At 42.7% G+C, this 17,462-nt stretch overlaps 1 protein-coding gene across 8 annotated transcripts in view; it reads right to left on the bottom strand.

The window, feature by feature from the left end:
• The window catches only part of LOC100119636 (cytoplasmic polyadenylation element-binding protein 2), a 155,599-nt gene that overhangs the window by 19,903 nt on the left and 118,234 nt on the right, over window positions 1-17,462 (bottom strand). For 2 of the 8 annotated variants that reach the window (XM_031929012.2, XM_031929013.2), the window contains 2 exons: window positions 16,398-16,442; window positions 4,812-4,877 (listed from right to left, as the gene is read on the bottom strand). The exons of 4 other annotated variants lie outside the window; for them this stretch is intronic. In XM_031929012.2, coding sequence (XP_031784872.1) covers window positions 4,812-4,877; window positions 16,398-16,442 — 111 coding nt within the window. The remainder of the gene's footprint in view (window positions 1-4,811; window positions 4,878-16,397; window positions 16,443-17,462) is intronic. 2 more of the 8 variants (XM_016988726.3, XM_032599223.1) reach the window with 1 other exon arrangement.

Here is a 17,462-nt window from a genome sequence, read left to right as displayed (position 1 = left end):
CGCTGATTTTGTTTTTTTTTTTAAATTCGTCCCTTAATTTTATTTACGAAAAGATTTGCGCGTCCAGTTAAAGGCACCGACGCCGTAATAGACGCCTGATATTTGCTGTGTATTATACTTAATCGTGGCGTCATACACTCTCTCGATGCATTATTCATCGAACAGTAGCGTTTAAATTGCAATTTCGTCCGAATTTTATGGGGTATGAAATCGTTAATGAAGATTAATTCTGCCTTCATACGACGGTATGGCAATTCGGGGCCATTATGCAAATCTGATCGCTTCCTCAAAAACAACAAGTTTATCCGAGATAAAAAAACTATTCGGTTTCAAGCCCGCAACGTGTAACAAAAGTCTTCGGCGTCTAACATAAGGTCTACCGCGCTAATTTCGCGAAGACGCATAAATAATCGCTCTCCGGCTCTTGTGGTATTTTTATCGTGCGTAACCGCCGCTGGAAATGAATTCGGTAAGTCTTGGGGGGAAAGAGGGAACTAGCCGAAAGGAGAGAATTACGAACTGGTATAGGGACAATATGAGGAAAGAAAGATTATTAAGTGTTCAACTTTGAGCGATATATATTTTTAGCGTTTAAAAATGAATTTCAAAGGTGAACGAGGATTTATATTGTTCACAATTTAACAATAAAAAGAACGAAACGAGATAGCGTAGGGTTTAAAGGACTTTCTTATCTCTCGTGCAGGGCGAACGTGACGGAAAAAGGGGTGTCCTTCGAGAAAAGCTGTCTGGACGTGACTGCTAAGCGAGTGGCTACACGGAATACGTCACGCGGCTTAAATATTGATAAAACCATGACGGAATTGCCGGCGTCTGCTGTCTTTCGGAGATAAGAGTAAGTCGCGACCTATATAACCAGAGTAGAAAGTCGGATATATGAATTTAAAAATGCATCGTTTTTTTACGAACATTCTTGAGATTGGATTCGATCCTTATACTCAGAATTATTTAAGAATATTTCAAAGGAATGCGCCGCACCAACGTCTTCATTGCGCAACGGCATTCCACGCTGAAAATTTCGCCGTAATACTATACGCTATGCAGAGTCACAAAATTTGGAATATTGTAACTATGCGCGCATCCCGTAAATGCGAAGCATGTATGTATATACATATACACACATATACGAGCGATAAAAGGCCGCAGCGTTCGAGTTAACTGTTTTATATACACCTGGATATAAGCGCGCGTGCGCGTCTTTGGTATTTATTTATGGTTCGTTCGCCGCAGCAGGAACTGCCAATCTCCTTGAGGCTCGGCCCATTAAAGCGTTTTATGTTTACATAAGTTACGCGTATGATTGAAGTCGTCCAACGGTGATCAATCTCGCGAGAGAGTCGTGCGCGTGTACTATATAGGAAGTGGAATAAAAAAATACTGCCTGGAAGAAATTTCGGCGGCTCGGGTAACGCGCGAAACTGATATGTGAGCGGCTGTAAATCAGTCAGTGCGGGTATAATCCGAAACGCTGCGCTTCGAGTATCACGAAACCATATTTGCTGAAAGACGTAACGTTTCGTACGATTGATGTAACGCGGAAACGAGTTTGGAGAAAAAAAGTTCCGACCGCCCGAAGAGAAAAATTAAATTATTCAGTTGTGTGCCATCGCGACGAGACACTCGAGAAACGAGAATAAGAAGAAGAAGAAGCGACGGTGGAAGTCAGACAAGAGAAATTATCATAATAATGGGTATCGCCAGGAGAATAAATTAGGCGATTGAGTGAATTCGTGCGATACTGTTTCATTCGACGCTTACGTAGTCAGTGAGCTTTTTTGTCTCTTATTCGCGTCTCTTTCGAAAACGCCATTGTTGTGGGTTCTCGAATAATAGAATCATTTTGGAATAGCGGAATTACATCGAGTGCGGGCTCATTGTCATAATTCTAAATTCTGACAGGAGTTCATTATCAGCATAACGGATTCGCTCGCGGGTGCGAGGATGTTCATGTAATAGTGTAGTTGCCGCTGACTATATCGCGTTTATTTAATCGACTGTCGATGTTGGTCGGGTTTTATTGAATCAAAACGCAGCCGCGTCAATTTGTCCGTTAGTTCCATCGCGTTTAACGTATGGCTATTTCGGACTCTCTAAATCTGTTCGAGTGATTTTTTCACTCTAAAAAAGAGTAGTTCATAGAATGACTCGCCTTTGAGTGAAAACTATGAAGTCCCTATCTATAGGTTACTCGTTGTAGAGTGATTTCTATTGTCTTTGTTCGATCACTTTTTAAAGAGTAAGTCACTTGATAAGGAGCCCTCTCTTCGTCAACACGTGCTTCGTTAGAAAATGTGCAAAAGTGTATGTTGCAGTATTTTTAACAATTTAGGATGTCGACAATGATATCAAAGGTGCCTGGGGTGAGATGAAAATATATATTTACGATTCGTATGTACATACATATATGTGTATACGTATGCAATGTGCATGTATACTTGCATTATTATAAAGAAGGTAGGTTAGGACATTAACAATAATAACAAATACTTTGTGTTTTTAGGAAACTTTAGATGCGTGTAATGCTCTAGACTCCAACATTTTTTATCATCTCGAATGTAATTGCAATACCTAACCTCAACCATAACCTGCAAATCTAAAATCACCCTACCCATGGCAAAGAGTGAAAATATCACTCTTTTCAAAAGCTAGGAATTACTCGAAGCCGAGTGACTCAATTTTGGCGGAAAGTTTAGAGTGATTTATCACTGGTTTAGAGTGATTTTTCACTCTAAGAGATTTAGAGAGGATGAATAAACATAAGCGATACAAGATGAATTTCTACAAAAGATACGAGAAAATATGTGCAACATGCCGCTACGATCGGAGCACAAACGAAACTAAATAATTTCAACGGCAATAAAGTTGGAGTTTCAAACTGTACTAAAGTACAGCCTCGGCCCTCAATCGATGAATCATTAAAGGAATACATATTAAATGCGCGCGCAAGCTGCGAGCAATTAAGCTACTTCTCTCTTTCTCTCGACAATTTCGGCGGCGGCAAATTCACGAGATGGCAGGAAGAAGAAGGTGTTTGGAAATTCCTTTGAAACTTGCCGGCAGTAAAGCGTCGGCGTAAGCGACTTAGGCTTCGCCCCCATTGTTTTGCGTAAGCTCCTCTGACGCAGAGAGAAAGGGAGAGCTTGCGCAGGTATTACGCGAGTGTGTTTCATTGTGGGGACGGGTTTTTTTTTTTGATAACGTATAATGTAAGAAAGTGTTCAAACTTGAGTTAATTTGAAGATCTGAATTATAATTGCATTGAATGATCAAGATGGAGAATCGATGTTGTATCAAGCACAAGCACGAAGAGAAACTTTCGCTACCGCACATTGAAATTCAAATCAAAGAATTTTTATTTGATCAACTCATTCACACCGATGACGCCCGAAACGTTTTGGCTCGTATACTCGTCTCTTTAATCTTTTTTTTCCCGTAGGTAGGTCCCACAGAAAATCTATTTTTAATCTAGTCCGATGATTCACCGTATTGTGATTTCGAGACAAAAGTCTTCTCAGAGTGTAAATTCAATTCCTCTATATAGTATTTTACCGATGCTGGAATAAAAGAGTTACGTGTACGTACAGGAAACTTTCATGAATTTTTGAACTATCCCAACAGCACACACAGCATGACGGAATCACTTATAACTGCTTGAAACTTTGACAGGAATGATCGTCAATAATGTAATCCCGACGCGAAATTACATAATCGACTTATACAAATTCTCCCGCAAGTTCCATGCTTCATAAAAAAAAAATTCCGAAACTTCTTTCTCCCCCTCCCAGCACCGGCCAATCCCTATCGTTCAACCAATAACTCTCTAGACTCGGGCCGTAAAGTCGAGGACGTAACGCAATTATACCGACGTGTTTATCCGACGACACGCCAACGCCTCTGCGATGCACATCCTGGAAAGGCCAGAGAGTTCAGCCTGCGTTTTCCTGCATCTATAAGCGCGAGGAGAAAATACCGCGATGAGGCGAATAAAAAACTTGCGTTTAAAGCCAGATAGAGGCAAGGTGCGAAAAACGACGGTCGGCGAAATGCGTTTTGCAAGAAAGTTTATCGAGTTTCTGTACGCGCGAATAGGCGCGGGAGGAAGCGCGCGGGAATATCATTTTTCGCGACGTAAATCTTCGCGCCTCTTTCCGATGTTAATTCAGAAAATTTATATTCAAAAGACGGTCTTTAAAAATAAACATAAACAAACCAAGTTAACGTCATACGCGAGTGCGCGTATGTATCGACGAGGCGTTATTTATGAAACAGGTACGTTAGCATACACGAATTTTCTCCTTCCGACCTATCGACCAACATTGTACAATCGCGGGAATATTTATCTGTTATGAGAGAAAAAGAAGCAGACGGGACAGCAAATTTCCCGCAGCCGCTCACTATTGAACAAAGTGGCACTTCTGATTTGATATGTGCACAATTTAGCCCAAGAGCGTAGAGCGCGGGCGACAATCGAGTGATTGACGATTGGCGAAAGAAGGAGGACTGTGCGAAATTCTCACGAAGGCAAACAGACGACGATTGATGAGAGTTTGGCGCTATGGCGATCGATTAATTTACTCACGAGCGGGCGAGTGCTCTCGCGGCTGTTGACTTATGGATATATATGCGTCGCCTCGTCTCTGTGTGTTTTTTGGAGAAAATTTTGGAGGAGGGGTTGTGTTGATTTTATAAGGAGAGTTACATATATATACACATGAGAGATGGAATTAGATGTATTTTTGTTGTTGTAATGGCAGGTATATATCTGCCTAAGTTTCACTGTTTTCATTACTCACGATTATGACGAGCGAAATGTTTGGGTTTCTTAGTACGGGATTGATCTTCGAACGGTTGAAACGTACCTGTAACACACAAAGATTAAGTTCTCGTTACTCGCTTGATTGTGATGCCAAAAAGGCAAAAAAAACTTGTCAAATTGATAAAGGCAATTTAAAAACGATAAAGACGATAAAGACGATAAAGACGATAAAGACGATTTAAAAACAAGAGATGAAAATTACGCGATGCTACATCTGCATCAATCACTGCCACTAAAAAAGAAACACATTCCTAAGTGCGTTTATGCGAGCATTATGTATACACAAGAACAACAAGGAAATAATTATTCGCTTATTGCAATCGTTTCTTGTAAACGCAGCTATGATTCAGCCGGCGCAATAAATAAACAGCGTGTATAATTCTCAATTAACGCGGAAAATGCTGAATTTGCCCATCCCATAATGTAACGCGAATTATTTATCATACCTCCGACTGCAAAACTAGCCGCTCGCGCGGGCGCGTATACAATAAGTAAGAGTTTGGAAAGTCCCGCGCGTGCAAGTACACGCGCATGCGGAGAAATATAAGTAGAGGTAATCTCATCGGTCCATTACTCAATAAACGGCAGGGAATCGTCGGAAAGTACCGATAGTCCCTTTCGCGGTCAAGATCGCGGCTGAGAAAGCGCGCGCGCGCGCGACGTCCGCCTCTGGCGTGCATAATAAATTTTCGGCGATCCACGAGCGACGCGGAAATTAACCAGAGGATAAAAATTGATAATTTATGTCGCGAGGCATCGATAAATACGTCGGTCGTCTATTTTTTGGGATCAAGTTACGGTGGGTGAAGTTTCGACGCATGTTTTTGGAAATAGACGCGTGGTTATCTCTAGATTTGAAATTCTTTAAATTGTTTGATTTTAATACTCGAACGATTGAATTTCAGAAATTGTTGAAATACACCGCAGGATCGAAAAATGTTTCGGCTGCCGCGCATATCGCATTGATATTGACTTTGCTAAATATATGCATGGAATTTATTGCATAATTACGAGCCTTCGCGACGGTTCATTTGTGCGTGAAACTCATCGCGCGTGCGGGTATTCGAAGAAAATGGGAGTTATTTAATTAAAGGCCAGAGCAGCTATTATATGCGAGCTTATTAAGGGCTCGCGCGACAAGTCTTACGTAATTAACGAAGACGCGCATCTGAAGAAGACTGGCTTTCAATATATACTGTCGGTTATTTTTATTTCCAGACGCTGCATCCAGAGAGCTCTCAATTAATTTAATGCTCTATTGTGACTCCGATGAATGACTTTAGAATTTCTCGGCTGGACTTCACACCTCTCGACAGTCTATCTTTGTTCGAGTCTTGGAAATAAAAAATGAGAGAAGTACGAATTCGTATTTCTCGTGATAAAAGGCACAGCCGAAATGTTCATTACTTCTCCAACAAAAACTACTTCTACCCTCGCACGAGATTTTTCTCGCACGCCGCGCGGCTGCAATAAAAGCGTAAACAAACTATTACTCAGCCCCAATAAACGATCATCACGCAGAACGACTCCCGGAGTCGGCCCTAAAGGCTTAAAGCTATTCTTCCAAGAGGGCCTCCCGAAAAAAGCAGCCACGAGGGTGAAATCCAGGCGCCGAGTTACGATAAAAGCCGAGCGAAGTGTCCGATATAAAGCTTTTAATTGCGGCGCGCGGATCTCCATTATCGTTATTAGGCCAGAGGGCACGAGCGAGTACGTCGTCGTTATAAAAATACACCGGCGCTGCAGGCGCGAGAGTTTCTAATTGATCGTAATTTTTGGCGGTCGTACCCCTACCACTGCTAAGATTGGGTGCCGACGATGGCATGGTATAGGGTTGTGCGAAGGTTGTATTGATATCGGATGAAGAGGGTGCGGCGTGATTCCTGTTACCAATAATTGAAGAATCTTTTAATACCCGAGCTCGAATTTATAACCGAATATGTTAAAAATCAGAGCTAAAGCAACTTCAAAGTGCAGTCGAGTCGCGCAGCTGAAATTGTGAAAGAAAGCACTCTCCGCATTCCTGCAGTGCGGCAACCAATTAGAAACAAAAAAAGAACGAAATCCACACCTCCATAAAGTGAAGAGCCGGAGTGATCAGGCTCCCAAGTGCGGCGGGCGGCGAAGTCGCGGATGCAAGAAAAAAGGAGGAAGCCGCAGCGAAGCGAGTAACCAGTTCCTTTCGTTAATTTGCGCGACGGGTTCCGCGATCTCGCGATGATCGCGCGCAAAAAGGCTCGAGTGAGAGCACGACTCTCGGGAGGCGATTGAGCGATAAAAGAGTAGGTATACATACGCTGCCGTCGTCGGTAGCCGAAGATGAAAGTAAGTGCTCTACTGAAATTGATTCCTTTGTCCGTTAATTACTCGCTATACGCGATCGTTTGCGGCTTGTATGTACGGATGCCCTCTGCATCGGCTTCGTTATCTATCAATTTGATTTTAACGCGTTACTCGATATGCTGCGTGGAGCAGACAAGTTCCGCTTGAATTTTTGCATGTAACTGTAGAGAAACTTCGTTTTCCACGCCGTATGGTTGTAACATTACAATACCTATACACACAGATTATTTTGTTCGATGTTTAAAACATTTCCCAGCGCGTATACGATACTCGTATCGGCGAGGAAGTCGCTGCAGTCTGGCGCTTTTCGTTCGAAAACAGTCCATAAAACAAATTTTCCAAGCGGTAAATCGCTGTCACATTGTATTTAAATTAATGTGCATAGATTCAAAATCTTGATGTAATACACGGGAATTTCGATCGACAGCTTTACAAACATTCGTTCGCTGCATAGGCCGTTAATGAATTGAAATCGCGAGCCTCTTGTTACAAACGGAGAGGAGACAGAGTCGAAAGCGAAAAAGTAGATGACGGGACTCGAACTCGCGGGCCCGAGAGCCAGAGGCCTGTGCTCTAACTACTGAGCTAACGTCTACGATGCATTTGGACGCTATGCATCGTAGTACGGCTCGGCGGACTCTTATCGCTGACTCGTCTTCGCTGCTCGCGTTGCAGACGTGTGCGTCTGAGACACTCTTATGCAGCGTTTTGCAAAAGGTAAGGAATTTACGGGGCAAATTTTCTCGTCTCGAAAATGCCCTCGGAATTAATATTCATTGAGGAATCATGAAACAGATCGATTCTATATTATATTCCCGCTAAATAACGTGAATGCTATATGTAACAGGATCAATTTCTCCCGACGGCGTCTTTTTCTCTCGATTCGCTTTATACTGACCGCCACGCGGCGATACAATCGATATCCATTAAACTTTTGCAGTCGAGATAAAGGATAACGTTAACTTATTCAAATTTATTCGATTCGCATTCGGTCGTTCATCGTTCGATAAAAAAAAAACATTTCACCGTGGTTTTCCCCTGTCAGAAAATAGATCACCTTCAAATCGATCGACTTTTAAATTGAAAACTTCCGATAACTTATTCATCGGAGAAATTATTAAAAAGCCTATGAAAAAATCGTCAGCGATTTCTAATAATGTCGTCGCGATCGTATATATATATATATATATATATATATATATATATATATATATATATATATATATATATATATATATATATATATATATTTTTTTTGTTCAAGCAAATATATCAATCAAACAATATAACGGAGTGCAATACGTCAATCAATGCCGAAAAGCATTAGCCAAACGCGGTGCTAAATTATCCCCCTTTCACTATACCGCAAGATCGTGATTCGCAGTGCCGATCGGCCGAGGCCTCGAATTATCGCAAACGCCGCGCGTCAAAACGATCCGTTATAATAATCTCGTTATATGCGAGAGCACGCGTACACATACAAATATATGCACCATCGAAGTAGGTGGCTGTATACATGCACGCATCCTATTAGCCGTAATTGAATTTCGTAACTCGGGCCGAACAATTTGTTGGAGATTGCGCGAGAACCGCTTCGACTTTAATCGACTTTAATCGACTTTAATCGACTTTAACTCGGGACGAGCGAACGCTCATGTGTGTATGTATGTGTGCAGTGCTGGGCTCAGGGGTACGCGATTTAATCGGGAAAATTAAATAACGACGCGTACAGCGATGACGCATGGAGAAACGGATCGATATGTATTGCTGTTGGCATTTCCATTGTGTGTATTGAAAGTGCGATTTTTTCTTCAGTCGACTCATTTTAGAAGACGTAGTACATTGTGGGTACGTGCATTCTCATGCTGTTTGCAGATGAAGATGAATAGCGTTGTTTTGTCGCATGAAATTTCACTTCTTCGCGGAAATAAATAAATCTAACGAAATAACAAAAGAAAATAGCGCTTAATTATTTAATTACACGCGCATACGTGTATAGCCTGGTGCAACGAGCCTCGCGTAATAAATCGCGGCTTAATCAGCTGCCTCGGCTAATACATCAGGCTCGAAAACTCGGGAAATATCTCTCTAAATCACTGCGCCGCCGCCGCAGCCGTGCAACTCGTCAAAAGAAGCATTTCGCCGATTTCTCTTCGATCGCGAAAAATCTTCCCACGACGCGCGCGATACTTATATACAATATAAATAACGAGCGAAAAAAAGCGTATCACCAGCTCTTCGATGCGCAGACCCGTCGACGTATATGCGTAAATAAATCGCCAAGATGGAAAACTCTCGGCGCGTTAATTACAGGCACGCGCGCGCGGTATACCCCCATTGAATTTAATTATATATACGCGCGCGGCTCCGTTTTCAAATAAGGCGCCCACGCGTGCGCTGCTACTCGTTTCCGCGGATGTGCACGAGAGACGTTATATGGCCACGACATGCGCGCGAGTGTAGTAAGCTGAAGTTCGCGAAGTCGAAGTCGGTCCATCATGCGGAGTTGGATATCAAGATTTCGCGACTAATTTTCCGCGAGGATTCGCGCGTTCAAGTTGTTTTTTTTTGCTTGATGCCTGTGCAGTCATCTCGATCGATGCGATCACAAGGTATCTTCGATCTGTGACTGATCGAGCGTTAGAGAGATTTAGCGAGTGAATGATCGAGAGGGATCGAAGACAAATGTGCGATTGTTTTACCTTTCGCAGAAAGGGCATTTTTGAACAATCTTTGAAACTCGTTTTACTTTCAACGGAACACACGCACTTAAGCCCCTCAGAATATACATATACACCTCCACGTCAGCAGTCGCGGCTCTAATACGCATATCTACGTGCATTCACAAGAGCCGGCAGGCAATTAAAATCAACAATTGCATCCAGCAGCGTGTCCGCGCGCACCTCGCGCAATTAACGGTAATTACCGCGCTCGTGCGCAGTTCGCAGTCTGTGTATGTCGCTGCAGATCACGTGACACAATCTGCATCGTGAACTACTTTCGCGTAGGAAGAGACGCATGAGTGCGCGCGCGCGAGCACTCTATATATTGTTTTAGGCATTTTCGCGAACTGTGCCAAGTGCACCTTGGAAAAAAGTGCCGTTCCTTTCTATTCATCTTCTTTCAGCTGCTATTCGGCTCTCCATGTACGCGCGTGGGTCTGCGCAGTCTTTTGCGGCTCGTGCACCCGATGTCTCTGGGTAATTGTTTCTGGGAGGAAAGTGCCGGAGTGCTGTGGCTCGATGTTAATTTATTAAAATGTTCTTATGCGATCGATTCTGTGGAATGTTTTTGCGTTACCGCAGTGATGGTATACTCGTGCGTCGCTGATGCTTTAGAAAAGAAAAACGGTAAAATTGTTGTTTACATTTTTATGGGAGTTCTAACGATGGTTTTTGCATTCGTTATACACGGAACAAATGGAAACGTATGAATACTCTTTCATTTGCATGCAAATACAACGGTTCACGCTGTATCTACCCCGCTGATCTAGGATCGGTTTACATTCGAATTTGGAAATATCCGAATCTCCATAGATTCTCTCTCGACGCAAAACGGTAATCATGAAATGTATTCCATATACTAAAAGAAACCTTACTAAATAACCTCAAGAATCCAACCTAACGTCTAATTTTCCAGAAGCACGGAAATCAGCCGTGAAATCATCATGGATTTTATCGCCGTATGCGGAGCGACGACGAGAAAGCGACAATGCGCTCGGATCCGCCCATGGCATGTAAACGCGAACGGCGTCAGCGGCAGCGACAGTGCAGCAATTCTCGGTTATTATCATAAGCCGCGCGCGTGGAAACTGCAGGTGTGCGTGTTTTCGCTCACCGTCTCTCGCTCGACAATGGCTATGCCGAGAGGAGGATAAATCACGAGTGTGAGGGAGACGTACTGCTCGAGTTTGTAATTGAATCGTATCATATAATTGCGCTTGTATTTGTTATCTGGCTTCTGTTTTCTGGATTTCGCCGATGGTGGTGATTACTGAGGGAAAGTTCGATAAAGCTTTGACAAAATTCACTGTCGTTTCCAGGTTTACACCATTTGGATATTGTAGAATACCACTACTACAACATAATATATAATTGCAGCCAGTGTTTGCAAATATCTTGTCCAGCGCACGTAACACCTTTTAATTCATCCTCGCGCGTGTACCGCGATGTAACAACACATCGGCACCGGCTGTAATAATAAGACAGCTGCTTTAATAACTGACGGCGAATTTCCATTCGAGTGAAGACAGTTTCGCTCGCGGAGTTAAAAGCGTCGCGTCAGAGCGTGATGACGAATCGTTTTGGGGAGAGCTAGCGGTCATGAGAAAATGATGCTTCGCTCGTTCGTGGTGCGCCTTTTTTGCGGTCGCTTCGGGTTATTGTATCGCGCGCGCGAGCGTCGATGGCTCGAGAGAGATTGCGGTTCGGTTCTCCTTTTGTGAACGTGTATACGATGGCGTGTGACGGATGCTTGTTTGCGGATGGGATTTTTGCCCTTGCCGAGTTGGCTCTGACGACTTAATGCACCGAACGATGTGCGTTCACGGGAGTGTGCTTTGATTTTGCGGTTGCTGGATTTATAAAGCTCCGGGTGCTTGAGTTAATATCGAAGGCTAATTTTTGACAAGTCGATCATTCTGAATGGCAATCATATATAGTTTTGTACAAGTATAACTATTCACAAGCGTTCAAACGCTTCCCAACCAAATCAATTCCGTCTGATTCATGCCCGGCGATTTACAACCAGGCTTCGCGTCCAGATTTTCTGCCGAAAAAAGCGCCATCAAGTGCGAGACGAACGAGCAGTCAACTGGGATTCGGAGCTCGAGGACGAGAGTCGTCCTGGTGCACACGATACGTGCGGGTTCCGTTTGCCGTTCGCTCCGCAACCAAGAGAGTTATGGCTCGCTGGGTCCCAGGTGCCGCAGCAGCCGCCGCCGCGGAAGTCTGCAATTTGCGATGCTTCCGTCTAAGCGAGGCGGGCATTTGAATAATTCCTCTCCGCTTGTGGATGTCTCTCTCGCGCCGAGTTATATCCACCTCGAAGCTCGCTTCCTTTTACCCATTTTTCTTGAGGGATCTTTTGGGTTTTACCGGTAATACGCCGCCGTTTTGTGCTGTTGAAGGTGATGCGTGTTGAATTTTCAAGGTTGGGCGTTTTTGTGTTTTATAGTCGGAAGGCTCCAGTAGACGTGTGTTTTATTAGTATGCTGACTTGTCAGGCAAATATTTTTTCGATATGCATAATAAGAATCGTAAGTATATGCTTTCGAAATACTAAAAGTATTATAAGTCAGAAGCCAATGCAATTTGAATAACAAACAAAATCTTGATCTTGAAAATCTTGAAAATTAAAAAAACTGCAATATATTTAAAACAATAAAAGAAGAAAACTTTAAATACTAACGTTTGATTAAGGAGCGGAAAAATCCTTCCTATGCTGCTCATCAAGTACACTTTATTTATTCACGCATGAAGTATTCTTAATCAGCTATTAGATGATTTCATTACAGAGATCCCCCTTTATTCAAATATTATTATAGACGATGTATAAAAAATGCAACTTTACCTTATAGGCGAGTAACGAAATCATTCCCTGCGCATCCTTGTGGAAATTAATCAAACCACCCGTTCCCCGTCTCAAAACGTGGCGCAGTCAAAAAATTAATTCAACTTGTACACGTCCACCTCCTCCTCTAATTCCACTGCGCGCGCGTGGCTGCATTCAGGTCTTTTGTGCGCAACTCGCATCAAAGACCAGCTCGGGAAATTTGCGCTCGTTTTGTCATCTTTCGCCGCGTGGAAACTTGCGCTGCGGCCCCGCCCGCGAATTCGCCCGGAATAGTAATTATTCCCTGCTTAGCCGAGAGGAAGCCAGTCGACTGCGAGCGCTTTGACAAAAATATCCCAGCAGATTGTATAATGACAGAGAGATTGTATAAGACCTGGAAAGTTTGTCGCTTAGCAGAAGTTTCAGGTGTGTGCACGTGCTGAATTTAGACGATGGCGAGTATGACGGAGTAACGTTTGTTTTTGGACAGTATGCGGTGTGGAACGTGGAGAATTAGCTTCATTGCTGTTCACCAGCGGTGTTGATTGCTTTTCATTTGCAAGTTGTTTTACCGACTGTTGGTAGAGATTTGTGATTTAGCTTTTATTATCATTGCAACGACTTTAATACGTAATCTTAAAAATCATAATTTTAAAATTACTATAACATTTTATTCGGTTACGAGGCGTAAAAAGCAACGCAAAGGAAAACAAACTGCGCCACGCAAAAATATAAAAGCTATTCCCTAGGCTCGCCAAGAAAATGAAGAAGAAGAAAAAAAAACACGCGAAGCATTTCAAGGAATTTGAAACGCGGCGAACCACTTCGATAATTGGCGCTTCCACTTAATTCCCAGAGGCGCATCGCGAAAGATCGCAAGCGAAAATATATCCTTTTGGGTATTGTACAGAGAATCTCAGCGTATGTATCGTTCGACAAATCTGATGCTCTCCACTAATGAGACGTAATTGATTTTAGGAAGAGATTTAGAGAAAATGAGACTCTCTAACAGGTAGCGCAGTGTAGGCGATGATTTTTAATTGATTCGCGGTCGTCTGTATTTGTACTGTGGCAGCTGTTTGGTTCGAAGTAAGAACTCGCTCTACGAGCCTTGTACAGGTATCAAGATTTCACTTGATAAAAAGTAAAACTTTTCATGCATCTTTATAATTACTTCAATCCAGCTATCGTTTAATGGTATAATTACTTTTTGATGTGTGCTTTTAGGAGTCGTCGTGTTAATGAAAACGCAATCTGGTTTATTGAGCCGTGACAAACTCGAATGAAGCGGCCGCAACGTTTGCGCATGTACATTAGTGTGACAATTCGTTTCACACAATCAGTGAAAATTGAATCTTGACTTTATACCGCCATTCTCACAATGCGATTTCACTTTAAAGCCGTGAAAAATACTCATCCTGCCTTAAATCCAAAGCGTAATTACCGGCAGCAGCAGCTTCAGTGTTTTTGATTATATTGTTATCGCTCGTGCGTATGCTATTATTTTGTAATTAAAAAAAATTTAATTGAAACTACTGCTGCAGAGTGTGACTTATAAGGGGGATACAATGGAAGATGAAGTTCGATTATAATTAAAATCAAATATAGAGATGTGTGATTGTATACATTTCATGGCATTGTAGACTTTAATTGTATCTCGGGATCTAACGAAGTTCTGCTAATGGGACATAATTAATTTTAGAAATCCCTTGCAGCAAGTTCGTACGTGTACACTTTCTTTTTCTAAAGGCGATCTTGAATTATAAAATTATACGTCAATTAATATCGCATTACGTAGACAACTCCGTGTGGATAAAGTTATAAATTTGGATTTATCTTTCTGTGCTATCTCTCATTGCCGTGTCAACAGATCGTTTAGAATTAGCTGTTGCTCGGATAGTATCTGCTAATATATACTCTAGTGGCCTAGGTATTCGTTCAACATTTTTTCCTCAGGTGCATATATCGTAAAAAACTACATATAACACTAATTAAATGAAGCATTTATAATCTTTTTCAAATATCTTGATTAGATATACACCCGAAGCTATAATGCAAATCCCCTATATTTAAGTATTCGTCACACCAAACGCAGAGACAGACGGTGCAGGTTTCCTTGAGTAGAATGAAGAAGAAAAAAACACCAACGACGTGGGTGTATCGAGCGAACGCGCGAATATAATTCGATTGTCGGGCACACGAGGGGATTCAGAAAACGCGGCGGAGTTAACAGCCAAGGCGTTAAGTTTTCCTTGTCCCGCATTTCTCGCATCCTTGGCAGAGTTTCCATTTTCCGACCGTTTCGTATAGGAGAGCGCGTGAGCTCCTATACTGCCTGTAGAAACGCGTTTGCGCAATCGCAAGCCTCTTTGATCGTAGAAAAGACGAAGAGCTTTTTTCTCAAGTTTGAATCCAAATTTAGGTGATATATCGCTCTTCTTAATCGATATGATTGGTGATGTAAATTTTAAACGCTACTCTTTGACACATTTATGTCTTTCGAATTGGAGTAATAACGGAGATGCGTATTCAAAAGAAAGCCGCTGAGAAGGAGCTCGTAAATTAAGGATTTCAGTGAACATCCCGAAACGTAGGAAAAAAATCGAGACTTGACGATGTGTTGCACGAGATCATATAAACGCAGGCTTATCGAAAGAGAAAGGAGGAAGAGCTTCTGGTGCAGCCGTGAAATTCTGCGCGGCAATTTGAATTTTTCGTCAATTCGTAGGTGAAAAAAGGGAAAAGAAGCCGGCATTAAACGACCAATAAACGTTCCAGCTCATGAAATTTACGGCCGATTGTATATTGAATCAGATTTCGAGGTCTATCCAAATATCACGCTCACGGTAACTCGTTTCATAATTTCCGATAACACGAGACGATTGATGACTTGGTCGAACGTAAACTAGAATACACTACCCGCATTAATTTAATATTTGCTTTTGATTCATCGTCAAGAATATATATATATATCGAATATCGTTGCGGCTTATTAGTATTATGAATGCTGATATTGATTTTCTGATATGAATATGTATTCCGCAATATTGAGCAAAAGGAAGCGGTATTTCATGCAAATAAAACTGTACGCGAAACTATATTTGCATCTTTTTTATTCCCATACGAATTCCGTCTGATTCATAGTACGAAAATGCGCGCGAGCATTAAAGCGCCTGCGTGCGCAACTGCACTCTTTTCTGGGTTATCGCTATTTTCATGGACTTGTCGCGGCTATAATCCCGGCTTCTCTCTTTCTCTCGACGTTTACTTGCGTTCTCGCGTCAGTCCTGACGTCATTCTGCAATATGCCACGCGCGAACGAAGAAAGACGCGGAGTTCCAATAACGATGGAAGATTTTCAGATGCAGTGCTCTCAACGTAAAAATTACCCGCTCCTTTCATTGCCATGTGTGGCCGATTAATTTCGGATGTTGGAATCTGTAATACTCGCGTGCGTATGCGTGCATGGAACCATCAATCAAGCACTTTTATGGTCATTAGAACAGAACTGATGATTACGCAATGATTTTATCGAGATTGATCGCCTCTAATTTTTTTCAACGATTCTAGGCCGAGCGCATTTTCCCATTGATCTAAGTAGAGCTAATCTGAGAGGCGGGAAAAAACTTGTACGACGCCGATAAATAAGCATGATTTACTCACTCACCAGCTGTTTCGTAATGTAATTGCGGGAGGCGCAATGGATACGTACCTGCAACATAAAAAGGCAGACAATGTTTACAATTTCGTTTATACATATCGATGCGTACGTATAAACTCGCAGTCGATGAATAAAATATTAATTTGAAAAAAATCTCTTCAAGCGCTCATCGGCAGCTCGAAAAAAATCCACCCAACATAAATAAAGCAGCTAACTTCGCTGTCCGGCGTCATCTCGCGCGATGCTTTCACACAGCCCACGGAACACACATCCCTCTCGCCATAAATCGCGCGGCGCTCGCGCGTTCAATATTTATAGAGGCGGTAAACGAGGGGCAGCAGCAGCAGCAGCGTTACTTACTTTAATCTTGCTCGATCGAGCGTAAGCCGAAACCGCAGTGAAACGGATGAAGAGAAAGAGAGAGAAAAGACACTTGAAATGCCCTGGGGTACCGAAAGCAGACTGGACGAGCTACTCTGCTTTACTTATAGGGAAGATTATGGCTGCGACGAGGATCGATCGGTCAGGCGCTCTAGTTTGCGATTCGCTTCTAATTTATCGATCGAGGACAAAATTTATTTCTCACACCCTTTCAACGTGTAAATCTCCTGCTGATAAACCCATCATTCCATACGATGGATGTGGAAACTTGATAAACTATTCAAAATACACAAAGTCAAAGGTAAACACGCGCGAAATCCGTTCCCATCAGCAATTAAAAAGCAATCCTCGTCAACAGCGTCCCTCGCAGGCCTGTTGTAGGAAAAATGAAATATCCCTCGTCGTCGCGTCACGCAGCGATCAGCTGATAAAAATTGCAAAACAATGGCCGGCGCGTGCCGTAACCACCGACACGCTTCGGGTGAAAAGACGACAGGAAGAGGAAGAAGGGTTCGAAGGGCGGCTGCTGCAGGTCTAATTAATGCATTGTTTCGACGGCCATCTGCACGCGCGCGCACGTACTCTCTCTCTCTCTCACTCTCTCTCTCTCTCTCTCTCTCTCTCTCTCTCTCTCTCGCACACACACACAGAGTCGCGAAAAGGTCCGGGGCGAAATCTGCATCCGCTGAA

This window comes from Nasonia vitripennis, chromosome 4, assembly GCF_009193385.2.
Source record: "Nasonia vitripennis strain AsymCx chromosome 4, Nvit_psr_1.1, whole genome shotgun sequence".
NCBI lineage: Eukaryota > Metazoa > Arthropoda > Insecta > Hymenoptera > Pteromalidae > Nasonia > Nasonia vitripennis.
The sequence above is the reverse complement of the archived record's forward strand: the minus strand, read 5'-3'. Positions and strand labels throughout refer to the sequence as shown.